Here is an 18067-nt window from a genome sequence, read left to right on the forward strand (position 1 = left end):
TGAGGGAGTACTTGCGTGGAGGCCCAATGTCCTTCTGCTACCTTAATACTAAACCTATAAATATAGGCACATAGATCTATTTCCCCATCCTCATATAAAAATATATTTGCATATGTACATGCCTTTATTTAGACCTCTATAAATGCCCTTTGCCTCCTAACTCTTTCCTCTATTTTCTTTGACTTTCCTCTTGTTCCACTATCATGCTCAGTCTTCATTTAGGTTTCAGTAATTCCTCTTGGTTGCATTCACCCTACCAGGCCTCCTACACCCTCCTCCCCATTGATTTGGATCATTTGTTGTTCCTTTGTCCCTGGGTTTGTTAACACCACTACCTTTCCCCCCACCTCCCCCTCTCCCATGTCCCCCCGGAACTGTTGGTCCCGTTGTTTTCTCCTCCAGATTGTTCATCCAGCCTATCTTATTTAGGAAGACCTGGGGAGATAATAACATGCAGAAAACAAGACAGAGCAAAACCAAGCACCAATATACAACAAAACAACAACAAAAAACCAATGACAAAAAAACAAAACAAAACACAATAAGAAGCAAAAGCTTGTACTTAGTTCAAGGACTGTTTGTTGGCCTTTAGGAGTGTTTTCCAGTCTAGTCTGTTGCCCCCCACCCTCCCAGCCCCATAGTCCACCTTCAGGATGCTCTGGGGACCTCGCTGTTCCATTCCCTTGCTGTTCTGTTGCACCCCCTTAGTGTTTTGCCTTGGTGTGACAGGATCAGATTGGGCACAATTCCCATACTGTGTCTCCAGTGTTGTCCCTTGTAGGGCTATGGTTCAGTGAGGGACGTCATGTCTCATAGTGGGGTTGGCCATGTGGTCCTCTCTGTGGACTGGCTGCTCTAATCAGGAACATTGTCCTCAAGGTCTGGCGGGCCAGGATGTGCTCCACTTTTTCCTCCTCCCCCTTCATCTGCTCCTGTGTGCTCGTTTAATTACCCGAGGAGCCCTGGTGGCACACTGGCTCCATGCCTGCCTACTAATGGAAAAGCCAACAGTTTAAATGCACTACCTACTCCACGGGAGCCAATACTTGGAGGTCCAAACCCATAAAGATTACAGCCTGGGGAACTTCGTGGGGTAATTTTCCTTGGTCGTATAGAATCACGATGAGTTAGAATCAACTGGGCAGCACACACAACAATTGATAGCTAGAGCACCAAATACTGTAGGGACTTCTCACTTGTTACTTATCATTAGTTCTCCTGTAACTGAAGATCTTTTCCTTTTTGTAGGCACTAGTCTATAAAGCGCCTGGAAGGCGGGGAAAATGGTCTAATCTTGTGTATTTCCCACAGAGCCTTGCAAATGACAGACTATCAGCATATCAGAGAGTAGTTATTGGATGATTGAAAGTCCATGGGAGCAGCGATCACTTTGCCCCCTAACAAATTCTTATCAGCCTCTAAGTGGTCCTCTTCGGAGATCCCTTCAGCTGCATCTCTCACCAGTAGCCTCCTCAATCTGCCCACATCTCCCAGTCACACCTCAATACTACACTGTTTGCAGTTTTGCAAATAAGCCATCTAGTTCCTTGGCTCTATATCTTGTTTATGTAACTTTATCTACCTGGATTTCCCTCTACCTTTCTATCCACCCACTTCTTTTCCTGAATAACATCTTTTCATTCTTAAAGATTTATTTCACAAACTTCCATTATCTTTCAATTCTATTTCCCACTAACTTTCTAAAGACCCCTCATATATGGATAATATAGATAGGTAGATAGATAGAGAGTTCTTCTACCTGGTGCCTGCAGGACCTGAGGTCATATACATAGCCACTTAACGCATTTGTATTCAGCACCTACTCTGTGCTAACAGCAAAGATGGGACAGAAGGCTAGAATGTGGAGCTCCCTGCTCTTATGGAGTTACTGTCAGCTCCCAAGGGGCCACCAATGCAAAGAAAAACTGGGAGTTGTCCCTCCATGTTTCCTCTTCTCTCTCTCTCTCTCTCTAATGCACTGTATTTTCTCCGTTGTGACTTCTTTTTAACAGTTATTCTAATACCAATTTGATACCCATTTCCCCTGATCATATACGAACATTGGGGCTCTGAGGGCTTTTTGCGTATTCATTGTTCTGGTTTATTCCATTTAATGGCTAACTAGATTCCATTATCTATCAATTCCATTTTCCCACGAACCTTCTGACGTGCCCCAACCCCCTCACCCCTGCCTCTTCAAGGCCAGATTTTGAATTTTCTCACTCATGCCTCTTGGTGCTCACAGTCCACTGCTGACTGTAAAAAAGTTTATAAAACCCTAGACCTTGTCACCGATGTTTTCACTTTGAGTGACAATGAAAGTGGGAGATAAGTCACAGGGTATGATTTGATTCTGGCCACGGATCTCAACTTCCTAGGGAGTTCCTGGCAGACAAAAACAAACCAAACCTGTTGCTGCCAAGTTGATTCTGCCTCATGGCAGAGGAGAACTGAGCACAGTTTCTGAGCTGTAAGTTTTACAGAAGAGGTTCACTGGAAGGTTTGAACTGCCAACCTTTAGGTTAGGCGTCAATGCCCTGGCAAACAACAGCATTATAATTCTAAAAGAAAAAAAAGTGGGATGATAGAGGAGTTAATGCTTTACTTACAGGAACTTCAGGAGGGGGAGCTCTTTGAGGGCCTCAGGGTCTATGTAAGTTAAGCTTCTGGTATTCCGAATCTCTCTGTAAATGATACAAGGATCGCATTAACAATGACACATATCTTTCTTCTTCTTCTCTGAATCAAAGATAAAACCACATCAAACAGGCTTAGCTATACATTTGCATGATATCCCTGGGACTGTAACCAGCTGAGAATCAATCTCATAAACTCCAGCTCCTCAGAGAGCGACAGTGACGATCCAGCCCGATCATGTCACTTTGTCTTAATTGAATTCTCAGAGCCCTTTTCTCCCTTTTAGACGTAGACAGAGAAGAAGGACCCACCCAATGGATTGTTGATGACAATCGCAAGTATCCGGCAAGGAAAGCGGTTCTGCAGGGGAATGGAGTGGGTTATATGGTGGATAGAAGCACAGCAATGATGGTGGTGATTTTCTCTTGCCCATTGCTACTTCAGATAAAGCGAGTCTTCACAGTTCACTTGGGGTTATTTTGCAGTGTCAGTAATTTAAGTTTTAATAGTTATCCCACATGCAATGGGATAACCTGTGTGTCTACTGTACATGGGTTTAGACATAGGCTGATCAAGAATGAACAGACAGCACCGTTGTTATTGTTTTTGTGAGGTGCCATCATGCCGGTTCCAATTCACAAGCAATCCTATGAACAACAGAGTGGAAACCCTGCCTGGGCCTGTGCCGTTCCCACAGTGGGTCTTGGGTATGAGTCCATTGTTACAGCCATGATGTCATTCCATCTTTTGCCAGTCGTCCTCTTTTTTGCTGTCCCTTTACTTTAACAAGCATGATCTTGGTACATTCCATTCCATCTGATTGAAATTCCACTTCTCATTTTCCTAGATGCACACTTTCTACATTCCACATTTTGATTATTAATATGTTTACAGTTTGTTCTCATTTTGAGCCCTGTTCTATTTGCAGTCTTCAAAAGTTTACTCCACCCACATCATTTTGGTCAGCTTTAATTTGAGAAGGCAGCTCTTCCTCAGTCATATTTTGAATGCCTTCTGACCTGAGAGGCTTATTTTCTCACACTATATCTGACAATGTTTTGCTGTTATTCATAAATACCCATTAATCTTGGCATTTTGACTTACAAAGTTGAGTCTGAAATAGACCTTAGGCAAAGGGAGGGAAAACCGAACATGGATTTAACTGAGAATCGAAATCATCTCATAGCAACCCTGAGGGGCTGGGTAAAATTCCTCCTTTGGGACTCCAAAGCTTTTCATCTTTTTAGGAGTTGAGAGTTTCATCTTTCTCCAGAGGAGCAGTTGGTGGGTTGGAACCACTGACCTTGTGGCTAGCAGCTAAATGAGCAGCCCACTGTGCCTCCCAGGTTGCTATGAGTTGGAATTGACTAGATGGCAGTGAGTTGTTGTTTTTTCTTTTTGGAGAAATCTATTTCCATACATCTTACTGTCTACACTGATATAGACTCTATTCCATTGTCTCCATTAGCATAATTTAGTATTCCAGGAGACTTGAAAAGAACTTTATTATTATTTACTGGACTTTCTCAAAAGATCCATCAAAGCTTATATAGAAAGTATCAACCTTTGACATCTCTATCCTTTGAACCCTTCCACTCAAAATCCTTGCCTGATGGTGTCTGCTGTAGTATTCTATCACAATCATTAGGAATAAGTTTTTCCTTAGATAGCTGCTCTCTATACCAAAGTCTAAATTGTGTCCCGTTTATAAACTGAAAGCCTCACAGCCCTCTGCCCTGAGTAAAGTTCACAACGATTGTGCCTTGCACCTCTGAGAGACTTCAGCCTGCTCTAATGCTGCTTCCTTTCTCTGTGGTGGGCAACACACTCCTTCCCAGAATTTTCGATTTGGGGAAGAGTGTTCTAGTTACGGTTAGAAACAACCAAATATAAACTAGCCAGTAGAGTTCAGAAATCCTCTGAATGGAATTTGCATTCGGGAATGTTTCTCCACAACAGAGAATCGTTGGACCAGCAAACCTGAGTAATTGTCCCCAAAGAATATCACAAGCAGAGTGCAGCCCCGTGGCGTCAGCTTCAAAGGTTCCAAATGAAAGGGACACAGAATACTGCTCTGGGTCACAGCTGTCCCAACGAGGCGTCAGCCTGGAGTCATGGCAGCCAGACAGAGGGGGAGACACCCAGGAGGAGAGGGCTTTGTGGAGGGAAAGGAAGAAGAAGAAGAGAGAGAAAGATAAACAAGAGATACCACTAAAAGAACATATTTTTGCTATTGCAGTTGCTATTGAGTTTATTTTGACTCATAGCAACCCTAGAAGCAAACTCCTTGAGCTTTTAGGGGGCAGTCCTCTACTACCCCGGTGGAAAAAAAGTCTTTTTCCCATGGAGCAACTTGTGGGTTTGCAATGTTGACCTTTCAGTTGGCAGCCAAGCGCTTAAATAGTGCTTCTCCAGGGCTCCTCTCAATCGCCTTACGAGTACCTGAAAATAAAATCTGCTGAGTGAAAGAAGACGGGCAGGGGAAAGTGGGCTGCCAGCAGTTTCCTTCAATGAAGATAAATGCAGATGGTATAAAAGCTTCCAAAAAGCAAGCAAGGATTTGTGGAGCTAAGGAACCAAGAGTTCTGGTCAAAGAAAAGAAAAGAAAAAAAAAAAGACAGAAGAGTTGCCATCAAATAGACTCTGACTCACGGCGACTCCCTGTATGTCAGAGTAGAACCGCGTTCCATAGGAGTCTGTCAGAGGGAGAGTGGCAGGTCTTTCTTCTGAGGGGCTTCTAGGTGGACTCCACTACCCACCTTTGGGTTAGAAGCTAGCATCACCCCATGGGCTCTTCTGTAAAGAGAAGGTTGAGAGAGGAGTCCAAGTTTGAAGGAATGCCAAGCATGTCTGGGTGGATGAATTTAAATCACACCACCTTGAGTTAAACACTTGTTTACAATCCAGCACCCAGGAGGTTAGGTTTACTTCCAAGAAGCTAAAGAGCCTATAGAGGGCAGACCTGTACACAAGTGTGGCTCAGCAGGCTGGCAGGGAGAGAGGTCTTCCAACAGAACTTCAGAGAAGAGCTGAGAATAGTGGCTCCTTCAGTAACTTGGACTCTTGGGGCAGGGCATGAAAGAGGGCCACTCCATCCTGTTCTATTTAGCAGGAAATAATCTGTAGTTAGGTTGGACCTGTTAAATATTTTTGACTCTTTCTTTTAATAAATAGTCTTTTCAAATAATACAATAATAAGAGACATATTAAAATTGTGTGTGTGTGCCATCAAATAAATTTCAGCTCATAAATTCTCTATAGGACAGAGCAAAATAATCTTATAGGGGTTTCTAGGCTGAAACTTATAGGGGGACAGATCACCAGATATTTTCTCCTATGAAGTCTCTGGTGGATTTGAACCTCTGACCTTTCTGTTAGCAGCTGAATAAATGTGCTTAACCACTGTGCCACCAAGGCTCCTAGCCCAAACTCTCCAAACGAGAAACATACTCTTAATCACGATACGTTCTAGTAGATAGGTTTGGAGCAAAGAAAAGTAGACATTTCAATTTTCATTAAATATTTTTCAAAAGAAAAAAATATAACAAGATGCATTGTACAATGCCAAATGGCAAAAAGCTAAGCGGCACCTAATTTATATAACCAAGTTTTAAAAAGTGCCGCGCCAGATGTGGTGTGAGATTAGTTGGCTATATTAAGGAAATATTTAAGGATCTTGAAGGTTATTGATTGGAAACGCTCCACTCAGGAAGATTAAAGGATAAAAAGGGCCCGAGTTCACGACTTATGATCTGGGACCGCTCCACCAGGGAGGAAGTGAGTGAGCCGGCTGAGGGGAGGTAGACGCTCATCTTCAGTGGCAGGCTGATGGCCTGTCTGTCCCGCCGCTAGAGGCAGCCATGAGCCCCCACCTCGGACTTATTGAGGCCAGTATTGCTCATCTTTCTTTTTCTCAGTGATATTGAAAAGAGATAAATCCGTTGCCTCTGAGTGGATCCTGACTCACAGCGATTCTTGGGGCCGAGCCACACTGCCCTCACAGGGTTTCCAAGACTGTTTGGTCTGAACGGGAACCTACTATCCCTTCTTTCTTCCACGACACAGCTGGTGGGTTCAAACCGCAAACCTTACCGTCAACAGCTGGGCTTAATCAGTGCCCCACGGGGGCTCCCTCCAGAAATAAGAAGAAACATAAATACCCATTATTGTTTGTTCCCCTTCATCGGATTTCAAATAGCACGACTCTTTAGAGGAGAAGTGTGATCGTGATGCCCAGCAAGTGGTGTTGGCCTCACAAGTCAGCTGATGGATGATTGGGCAAACATTAAATGGAAGGGGTCAAGGGTTTCATTTTCCTTGGCCCCATGGCAATCAGAGCTGGTGGAAGAGGGCGTACTGGATGGAGGCAATCTGCACATGGCCTCTGTAAAATGTTGAAGAGCCAAAACTCACTTTGAGGATTAAAGTGCAACTGACATAAGGCATGGTGTTCTCAGTCACCTCATATGGGAGAGCCGAAACTGGACCACGAAGCCCCCGGGGAGAATCGGTGCATTTGAATGACGATGTTGGCAAAGAATATTGAAAGTGCAAGAACTGCCAGAAGGCCCAATAAATCTGTCTTGAAGAAAGGAAAGAATTGTGAGAAACAGAGGACTGGGAAAGAGTGTATGCGGATGAATTCTTTGTTCTCATATTTTAAGAAGCGTGGGAGGCCAGGATTCTGGGTGAAGGGAGGCCTTCGCGCTTGTGAGTTGGAGATGAGTCCCAATCATAGTCTCATAATTAAGATTAATCCCCACAATATCCTCCCATAATAGTGCCGCCTTAAAGTAGCGATCTGGCCAACATCTTTATCTATCGGAGCAGGCATGTTGCTACTGCTCTCCCTGCTCAGGGGATGGTCACTCCCCCTTACTTGCCCCCAGCACTGGTGTTAGGGTTAGGGAGCATCCCACTTTGTTACGTATGTGGTTACCTGTGATTAGAGGGGTTTGCATGCCCCAAGAGTATATAAGGTGATGTTGAGAATATAATCTCTCTCTGCTGAGACCTGGTTCTTGAAGCCATGGAGGAGGTGAACAGCCCAAAACTTTTGTCTGTCTCTTAATTTCTTCCCTTCCATTACACAATAATCCCTTGTGAGGCGGGATCTCACAAAGACTAACTCCTTAGAAGTGAGGCTAGCAAGACTTCATCTCACGTATTTTGGATACACGATCAGAAGGGACAAGCCGCTGGAGAAGAGCATCACATTTGGTATCGTGGAGGGCCAGGGAAGACGAAGAACGGCCTCTACGAGTTGGACTGACACTGTGTCTATGCACTGGGCTCAAGCCTAACAGTAATTGTGAGGATGGTCGAGACGAGGTAACGCGCTATTTGTGCGTGGTTTCGCTGTGAGTTGGACCCAACTGAAAGCACCTAACGACTTTCAATTACAGCTATCTGGTGCACATTCTGCCCAACTTTTAATTGGGTGACACATGGCATTGGAAAGAAACATAATTGGGTTCAAATTCTAACTCAAATTTGTTAGCTGAGTAAATTTGGGCAAGAATATTCGTTCCAACATAGCCTTTCACTAGATTATTTTAATTTCAAATCGTGCATCAATTTGTTTTAAATCGTGTGTGTGCATGTGCTTTTAAGTGTCTACAATTTAGAAAGAACAATGACGCTGACTAGCTCTGCTTGCTCTAGTGAATAGAGAAACATCCCTTGTTTTCCGGTAACTTTCTACAGCATACGTTCTCAAAAGTATTTGGCTCACAGCCCCCTTCACAGAAAAACCCCCAACAGCATTACTCCCTGCAATGAAAAACATTTGGTCTTTGTCCCTCTTGATAACACGTCTAAAGTATCTGACGTACAGCCTCGGCATCCTTGCTTTAAAGGAGCATTCTCACCTGGAAGTGAGGGCTAAGGCGCGAGGCCTACATATGTTCACGTGAGAACCGCTGAGGAAGATCACACAAGGGAAGAATGTAGAGCGAGTGGAAAAGAGGACACAGGACTGCGCTCGGTGGGAGCCCAGCATTTAGGAGAAAGGAAGGTGAATAAACCAGTTAAGGAAAGCAGTACAAGAAAGACTGCCCGGTGTGGTAGGAGGGCAATCAGCAATGTGGTGCCACAGAGGCCAACAGAAGAGATAGGGATAAGAATGGAGTGACCCATGCTATTGAAGTCTCTGTATAACTTTGTAAAATGTCCAGCATCAAACGACCCTTGAACGCTCCGTGCTTGTGGCTTTCTCGGGGGCACAGGTAGCTGCGTGTCTTCAGAAGACCAGCTCTTGATGGCTAACAGAAACAATTTCAATGCCTATTTTCTACCACCCCAATTCATATCCTGGGCCAATGCAAAACATGAACCGAGAAGCCGTCCCAGATGATAGATCTATGTTTTTGCAGCAAGTTGCAAAGGCATTGGCATGATGGATAGCGGAACTGTGGCCCACAGACTCCTCAGTGGCCCTCGCTGACATGTCGGAAAAGAAGAGAGGAAAGCTGAGGAAGAAAAGATAGTGAAGAGGCGGAACTGATATTTTCTTCTACTGCCGATATTCTCCTCACGGAGACTTTCCGATAATTACATAATCATAAGATGCCCTGACATTGACAGGGAGTACTCTTTAATACCTACCCTCCATATCAATAGAACGCAGTAAAGATCTTTCGTTCCTGAATAAAAAACAACAAAGCCAAACCAAACCATTGGCATCAATTTGAATTCTGCTTACATTGACACTAGGTGTTACTGAGTAAAACTCTCCGTGAACTTTTCTTGGCTGCAATCTTTCTAGAAAAGGACCCTGGGGACTAGGCTGGTCACAGAAAGGTAGGTCCAAGGAACAAAAGAAAAAGACTTGGCGGTAGGCTCCTTTAAAGATTAAAAACAAAAACCAAACCTTACTGCCAACGAGTGGATGCCAACTCAGGGCGATCTTAAAGGGCAGGGCAGCACTGCCCCTTATGAGTTTCCAAGATTGTAACTGTTTCCGTGAGTAAAAAGTCCTGTCTTTCTCCAGCAGAGTGGTGGGTGGTTTCAAACTGCTGACCTGCTGTTTGCTAGGAAACCCTATGGGGCAGCTCAATGTCCTCCAGGGTCTCTGCTGAGCTGGAATCAATTTGAAAGCATACATCACAGTATAGAGCACTGGTTCTCCACCTTCCTAATGCCAGGACCCTTTCATACAGGTCCTTATGTGGTGGTGACCCCCCAACAGGAACTTATTTTTGTTGCTACTTCATCACTGTCACTTTGCTACTGTGATGAATCGGGTGACCCCTGTGAAAGGGTCATTCGACCCCCAGGGTGAGAACCGTTGGTGTAGAGGCTGATCATCAGTTCTTCCACAGGGCTGCCAGGGGCACTCCGATTGCCAACATTTGGTTAATTAGACGCAAAGCATTTGTGCTACCCTGAATAAAGCACAGAGCTTTAATCTTACACTCGGGATTCTAGGAAAGTGTGGCTGGCGGTTTGGTCTGTAGATTAAACAAGTACTCTTCAATGGATATTTGGGTCCGTGTCTTATTTCTACAAAATGATTCTGAATTCTTGAGGGCAGGAGAATGACTTTTCTGTTGTTTGTTTCATGCAAGTAGTACAATGAATTGTTTTTAGCTGTTGTTTCTTTAGTGGGATAGGCTGCTAACCTCAAAGTTGATAATTCAAACCCACTGGCTGCTCTGAAGGAGAAAGATGAGGCTGCCTGTTCCTATAAAATTTCATAACCTTAGAAACCCTGGGGAGTCATTCTATTCTGCCCTGTAGGATTGCTATGCATCAGAACGGACTCCAGGGCCATGGGTTTAAATAAATGCAGTAAACATGGAAGTGGAACCCACTTCCAACTTCTCATTTGCCCTTTACACTGAGAAGAAATTATTTTTCAAAGAATTGCATCCAGGATACAAGTGGGTTTCCAAAAGTTCATGGATAAATTCCCTTATCTTTTAAATCTGCTTTTTAATGAAAAATTTGAAGCCCCCTGTATATTATTAACATTTGAAGAATGGAAGATATTTCATTCTCCTGTTTTCTGAGATATTAGGCACCTAATAACTCAAATTTGAAGCAAATATTCTTTTAAATATCCATCTCTACACATCTTTTAGTTATGGTCTTTAATAAGTTCTTTGCTCTGAAAAACTAATACTTTTGCTCAAAGAGAAATTTTATATTTATAAGAGGACTGCTATCAACGGGAACCATTAAGAGGAAGATGATGCCATGAAATGAAAGAGCTGCCTTCAAGAGCCACAGGAGGATGAAGGACATTCTTAAACATGAACAGCCGGCAGTCTGGGGTGCGTGGAGCATCGTAGCAGAGTAGTATGATGTGTGAACATTACAGTTGGAGTTAGGAGACTTGGTTTAGAATTTGTATAACTTCATTGTGATCTAGAATTTAGTTTTCTGGGGCTTCAGTATATTTCTATTTTCTTTGGTCTTAATTTACTTTCTTTTATAAATTATTACGGAAGGATTATTGAAAAATATGTAAATAATCTGTTTTTAAGCTTTCTTATCTGCCTTTTTCCAACCATAGTTTCTGAGTGTGAAACCTCAGAAACACTATAGGTTTCAAAACATTACATTTTAATTTAATTTTATTTATTCATCCAGTGTGTCAAGCACATTTGCCGCCATCATCATTTTCAAAGTATTCTCTTCCCACTTGAGCCCCTGATATCAGCTCCCCATTTCTTCCCCCTCCCTTCCCTGCCCGCCCTTCCTCACAAACTCTCGAAAGTTATAGATTATTATTTTCATATCTTATGTCATCCTCCATCGTCCCTTACCCACTTTTCCATATTCATCCCCCTGGGAGGGGGTTCTCGATTGATCCTTGTGATCGATCCTCCCTTTCTCCCCCCACCTTCCCCTCATCCTCCTGGTATCTCTAATCTCATTGTTGGCCGTGAGGGGTTTATCTATCCTGGATTCCCTGTGTTGGGGGCTCTAATCTGTAGCAGTGTGCATGTTCTGGTCTAATCTGATTTGTAAGGTAGAATTGAGGTCATAATAGTGGGGGGAAGGAAGCACCAAAGAGCTAGAGGAAAGTTGTGTGTTTCATCAGTGCTACACTGCACCCTGACTGGCTCATCTCTTCCCTGTGACCCCTCTATGAGGGGATTATATTTTTATTTAGTTTAAATACCTAATATGATTTCTTTTTTGACTCATGGTTACTTAGAAAAGTATGCTGGTCAGTCAATATGTTCTAATGTTTTGTAAGCTATTGACACTTGTTTTTGTGGTTCGATGTAAATCAGTTTTATTTATCTATGTACACATCCATCTATTTATTTATTCATTCCTCATTCAACGGTTTTATTGACATATAATTCACATATCATGAAATTTAATAGGTACTCACATCAAGAAGAGTTGTACAATTATCACCACAACCAGTTTTAGAACATTCTCTTCATTCTTATACTCATTGTTCTTAGCTCCCCACTTCCCCTCAACCTCCCCTGTCTTATCCCCAAGGAACCATTAATCCAGATGCTGTATCTGGAGATGTACCTATCCTGTATTTCATATAAAGGAAAACATTAAAAACCATGAAAACAAACAATAAACTGAAAAGAATAACAAAGTAAAACCGATAAAAACCTCAATCAAAAAGGAAGCAGAAAATATTCAAAACGAGAACACATTTAAATGGCTCATAAGGGAGTTCACACAACGGGGTGCTAAATGCTAACCTCACTGCATCTGCCAGAGTCCCTTTTGCGGTGCATTCTGCAAGGCTATTCCCATCCCTGGTCCACGGTCAGAGGGAATTCACCAGGGGCTCAATCCACATGCATTTCCCCTTTACTGTTGTTTTCAAAAAAGAAACGGCTTTAAAATAGGTCAAAAGAGAGATCAAATGATAAGATGTTACATCTGCCTGTAAAGTCGATTTTAATAAATATCCCATGTAACTATTAAAAAGGATGTGTTCTCCTGCTGAATGCACTGTTTTATATGTCATTAAGGTTATTTGTAAACTGTTTTTCAGATCTTCAATCTTTATTCGTTTCCTGTCAGTAGTATTATTACTTTTTGATATGCTTATTTTGTAGGTATTGCTTAAGATATATTAATACACGCTCTCGCTACTGGTTGTGGATTTGCCTATTTTTTTCATGCTAATAATTTCTGCTTTATATTATTTGAAGCGATATTCTTATATATATTCACATTTATAATTATTTTGCCATTTGGGTGATGTAATTTTTCTATCATGAATACTCCCAGTTTATAGATGATGAAACTTTCTGTGTTAGTGTATATTAGTATAATCGTCTCAACTCTGTTTTGGTTACTGCTTGCATGTTATATATCTTATCCTTTCACCTTTGACCGTTCTATATAATTGCATTTAAATTATATCTCCTGTAAACAGTATACAGTGAATTTTTTAAATGAACGAATCTGACAATCTTTGTATTTTAATTGAGGCATGCCATCCTTGCACATTTAATGTAACCGATACAAATAATGATAAATCTACTCTTTATGCCAGCCTTTCTTGATTTCATATCTTTCTTTGGATTAACTTATGTGCATTATCCCACATCCTCCCTTCAGTTCCCAGTAGATTTGGTAGTTACCTATTCTTTTACGATTATTATGGAGAGGCCCTGGTGGTGCAGTCATGAAACATTTGCCTGCTACCCAGAAAGGCTGGTGGATCAAACCCATCAGCCACTCCATGAGGACAAGACATGGAAATCTGTTTCCATAAAGATGATATAGCCTTGCAAACCTGATGGGCAGTTCTGTGCATTTCTTGCCTTTTTCTTTATTTTTTCCTGGTCTTTACAAAATATATATAATTAAATTTATTATTCATTCACCCTTTGATTAGCTTGGTAGTTATCTATTCTATTACAAATTCTTTTAGTTGTTACCTGATGGATGAAAGCATTTAGTCATGATTTATGAAGTCTAATATAAATGATGACATCTGCCACTTCTCAGAAAATTTAAAGACCTTAGACCATACCTTCTCCCCTGTACTTTGAATTTTCATTTGATGTCCTTGAATTCCATGTATCAAGAACCCCTGGTGGTAAGTGCTCAATTACTATGAAGGTCAGCACTTTGAACTCACCGGCCACTCTGCCGAAGCACGATGTGGTGGTTTGCTTCTGTGGAGATGACAACCTTGGCAACCGATGGGTCAGCTCTCTGCACTCCTGGGTCACCAGGACTTGGAATTGACTTGATGGCAATGGTTTTGTGCAGGAAGTCTCTGTTTACATAGTTCCAAATGCATGGCCTTCAATGACCATAGTTTAGTTACATAATAACCGTCTCTTCGCACTATGTCCATGTTGCATTTACCACAGTGTATTTCCTTAACTTTGCTGGCAGCTTGTCAGCCCACAGACCTTGATGTAAATATCAGATACTCATCGCGATAGGTGACCAGTCATACCACCTCCTTCAGAGTCATCGGTGATTGATCACAGTGCATCGGTTATTTGGCTCATTCACAGACTGCAAAGCAAGCAGTTGTGTTGCCTCTTTGACTCCCAGTGATGAATCATGGGGCATATTTTAAAAATAAAAGAGGGAATTGGCCAACAAAGACGAAAGTAGCAAATGTGGAATGTGATAGTGCTGGAAGTGAAATTTGGATCAAATGTAAATGAGACTTTAGAAGAAATAGCTGCTTATGGGAATGCTAACACTGCCACTGTAAGATTCTAGTTATGCAATCAGAAAAATGTAGCGAAGGCAGTTGTTAATTGAGAAAAGTGGTTATTAAGTGGCTTCTTAAAAGTAGGAAATTTGATTTTGCAGGTAAAATTCTTTATAAGCTGTAAGACACTAGAGAAATAAAAACAGTTATTTCTAAAGCGTATTGTCTCCTATACAAGTCATAGCGCTAAATGTTTATATGCACTCTCTCAGTTAGTATTTTAATGATCATATGAAGTTGGAACACTTGCTCTCTTTATTTTACAAATGAGACAACAGAAGAAAGAGATGATCACATAATCTGTCCCAGGTTCAGTAGTGAAGAGACAGAAAGCTGGGGTTTGAATTGACCGAGAACCAACTCCGACCAAACCCCTCACCGCCGGGCAGTCGGTGCCAACTCAGCAACCTGCAGAAGCAGCAGTCCGAGATCAGTGACATCTGGCTGTGGGTCAATCTGCTGCACACGGCCCCTTTCGAGTGTGGACAGTTAAGGAAGTTACTTTGAAGATTAAGGTGCAGCTGACCCAGTCATGGTACTTTCAAGTGCCTCATAGGCATGTGAAAGTAGGACGTTAAATCAGGAAGGTTGAAGAAGAATCATGCATTTGAATGCGGAGCATCTTGAAAGGACCATCGACCGCCAACAAAACAAGACTGAAAACAAATCTGTTTGGGAAGAAGTACAGCCAGCATGCTCCTTCGAGGCAAGGAGAGTGAGACTTCATCCCACATACTTTGGCCATGTTCTCAGGAGAGACCAGTCCCTGGAGAAGAGTATGGGGCTTGGTAAAGCAGAGGGGCAGCGAGAAAGAGGAAAGCCCTTAATGAGATGGGTGGACACAGTGACTGCAACAAGGGGCTCAAACACAAGAACAATTATGAGGATGGGGGAGGTTTTGTTTGTTTTTTTAATGAAAAGATCATTTTATTGGGGGCTCTTACAGGTCTTATAACAATCCATACATCAATGGTATCAGGCATATTTGTACATATGTTGCTATCATTGTTTTCTAAACATTTATTTTCTATTTGAGTCCTTGGTATCAGCTTCTCTTTTCCTCCTCCCTCCCCCCTCTCCTTGTGACCCCTTGATAAATTATAAAATTTTCATAACTTATACTGACCTCTGTCTCCCTTCCCCCATGGTTTCTGTTGTTCATCCCCTTGGGGGTGTGTGTTATGTGTCGATCATTGCCAATGGTTCCCCATTCCCCTCCTCCTCTCCCCACTCCCCGTTACCCTCCCGGAATCGCTACTCCGATTAGTGTTCTTGGATTCCCTGTTGTGAGCTCGTATCTCTTCTATCTGTGTACATGCTCTGGTCTAGCTCACAGTGAGAGGCAGGACTGGGGTCATGATAGTGGTGGTGGTAGTGGTGGTAAGCCTCAAGGAACCAGAGGAATATTGTGTGTTTTGTCGGTTGTTTCATCAGTGCTATACTGTGCCCTGGTTGACTCATCCTTTCCTTGTGACCCTTCTGTGAGGGGATGTCCCATTGTCTACAGATGGGCTTTGCATCTTCACTCCAACCCTCCTCATTCGCATTGATATGATTGTTTGTTTTGGGTCTTCTGATGCCTGACACCTGATCCCATTGACACCTCATGATCATACAAGCTGGTGTGCTTCTTCCACGTGGGCTGTTGCTTCTCTGCTAGATGGCCACTTATTTACCTTCAAGCCTTTAAGATTCCAGATGCTATATCTGTTGATAGCTGGGAACCATCAGCTTTCTTGACCACTTTTGCTTATGCACCCATTTCATCTTTAGCGATCATGTCGGGAAGGTGAGCATCACAGATGCCAGGTTGTTAGAACAAAGTGTTCTCGTGTTGAGGCAGGGCTTGAACAGAGACCTGAAGTCTGTTCACTACCTCAGTGTACTGCCATTTGTACATAGGCCAATCCCTCTATTTTGATGAATTAATGTATTTACATGTGTACACACCGTATCTTTATACCTCTATCCATAGCTCTGCTTCCTAGAACTTCCCTCTGTGTCCTCTTCCTTCCTCTGGGACAGGTTGTTATTCTGTTGTAATTAGGGTTGCTGTGAATTGGAACTGGCTCAGCACCTAACAGCCATGGACCAAGTCCAGAACCACCATTCCTCATCACTTTCCTATTCTAACCTCACTAAATTCCAATCTTTCTAATTAACGGAAAACACGGTTTGTATTTATCTCAGAATCTTGCCTATTCTCTGCCATCATATAGGTATTCAGTAAATATTTATTGACTCACTGGCATATATAACACTAAATTTACAGACAAGATAATAATAGAATAAAGCAGTTCAAGAGGAGAACATCTTCCAATGGTGCCTTTCAGTTTCCAATCATGGAACTGAGAAGTAATTAGGATGAATTACCATAAACTTGGGAATGAGAAAGAGTTAGAATTTCATGATGAACAAATGTCTTGACCCATGATTTAGAATCCAGCTCTCATTGCCATTCAGAGACCCCAAGTCATCAATGGTGAGGGCCATCACTGAGACCCGGCTTCACTTATAATGGTACTTACATGTGAGTCATTTTACTCAGATTGTAGAAGGAACGAGATGCCAGACGTTGCAGAGTTGTGTCTATTGATAAGTAGCTGAATATCACAAAAAATAGAAGACAGAGTAGGAAGTTAGTAGGGTTATGAACTTCAAACATACTATTAATTATGGTGTCATTTCTTTGTCAGGGGCTTTCCAGATCAGGCAACATCCACAATGCTCATGCTGTCTCCTTAAGTTAAAATTAGCTACTCCTATGTTTGCATCCCATTACGCCTGATGATTCTGGCATAGCAAGTCACATTTATCCTTCAGATCTTGTTCAGATATCACTTCCTTCAGATAGCCTCTTCAGTCAGATCCCCTTAATATATTCTCTCAGTGACACAAGTTGCTCATCTCACTAATTATAACAGTGTGCTTGATTGTCCAGTGGTATGTCAATGGTCTTTGATTTACATGTATCACTCAATACTTCTCTGAAATGAATTCTTTGTATTTTTGCTGGCCATTGAACTCTAAAAATATGTGTTAAGTAAATGTATAAATGAATGGATGAGTTATTTAAAAAAGCAAAAAATGCAGAGATTTCAAAAAGAACATAAAAATTAATAGGAAGACATCTCTAACAGAGTACCTCATAATAGCATGCGGTTAGAGATATGGTTTCAGAGGGAAGAAAAACCCAAGACTGTTGCATGGAGCATTCCAACGTATGGCAAGTATACATTCCTTTGAGAATTTTCTTGAGTTGGAATAGTGCTAAAAATGTAAGATTCACCTTGAGTTTTGTAAGCAAAAGATAATTCAAGTAAAAGCTTTCAGTACTGAAAAAGAGAAAAGAATAAGGAACATAACCTGTCAAGAATATATAAGGGACGAAGTTTCAAATAGTCTCCTGAAATTCCATCCTGTACTGAGAATGACTAATACTATCAAATCAATGACCTTTTTTCTCTTTGACATTTGGGGAAAGTAATGATTAACAGATGGTGTCCACTCATAGACATGGCCGGGATTCATGATCAGTCCGGGCCACACACTTGAAAACCCATGGAGCTTTTAAAACATACTGATATCAAAGGCTCAGCCCAGGATAATTAAATCAGAGCTTATGAGGTATGGGAAAATAATATTCATTTTTAATAACTTCCAAGATGATTCTATATGCAGGCAGGCAGGGTTGAGCACCACTGGTCTAGAGCTTGAATTGATTCTGCCAGCAGAATATGTTCCTGATATAATGTG

General features: G+C 42.0%; 1 protein-coding gene across 1 annotated transcript in view; it reads right to left on the minus strand.

The window, feature by feature from the left end:
• Positions 1–18067, minus strand: part of TSHR (thyroid stimulating hormone receptor) — a 155319-nt gene that overhangs the window by 49594 nt on the left and 87658 nt on the right. Inside the window, exons 3-4 of the mRNA XM_004699058.2 lie at positions 16840–16914; positions 2610–2684 (exon numbers count right to left, since the gene is read on the minus strand). Coding sequence (XP_004699115.1) covers positions 2610–2684; positions 16840–16914 — 150 coding nt within the window. The remainder of the gene's footprint in view (positions 1–2609; positions 2685–16839; positions 16915–18067) is intronic.

This window comes from Echinops telfairi, unplaced genomic scaffold (genome assembly GCF_000313985.2).
Source record: "Echinops telfairi isolate 266 unplaced genomic scaffold, ASM31398v2 ScPeMD7_18;HRSCAF=68, whole genome shotgun sequence".
Lineage (NCBI taxonomy): Eukaryota > Metazoa > Chordata > Mammalia > Afrosoricida > Tenrecidae > Echinops > Echinops telfairi.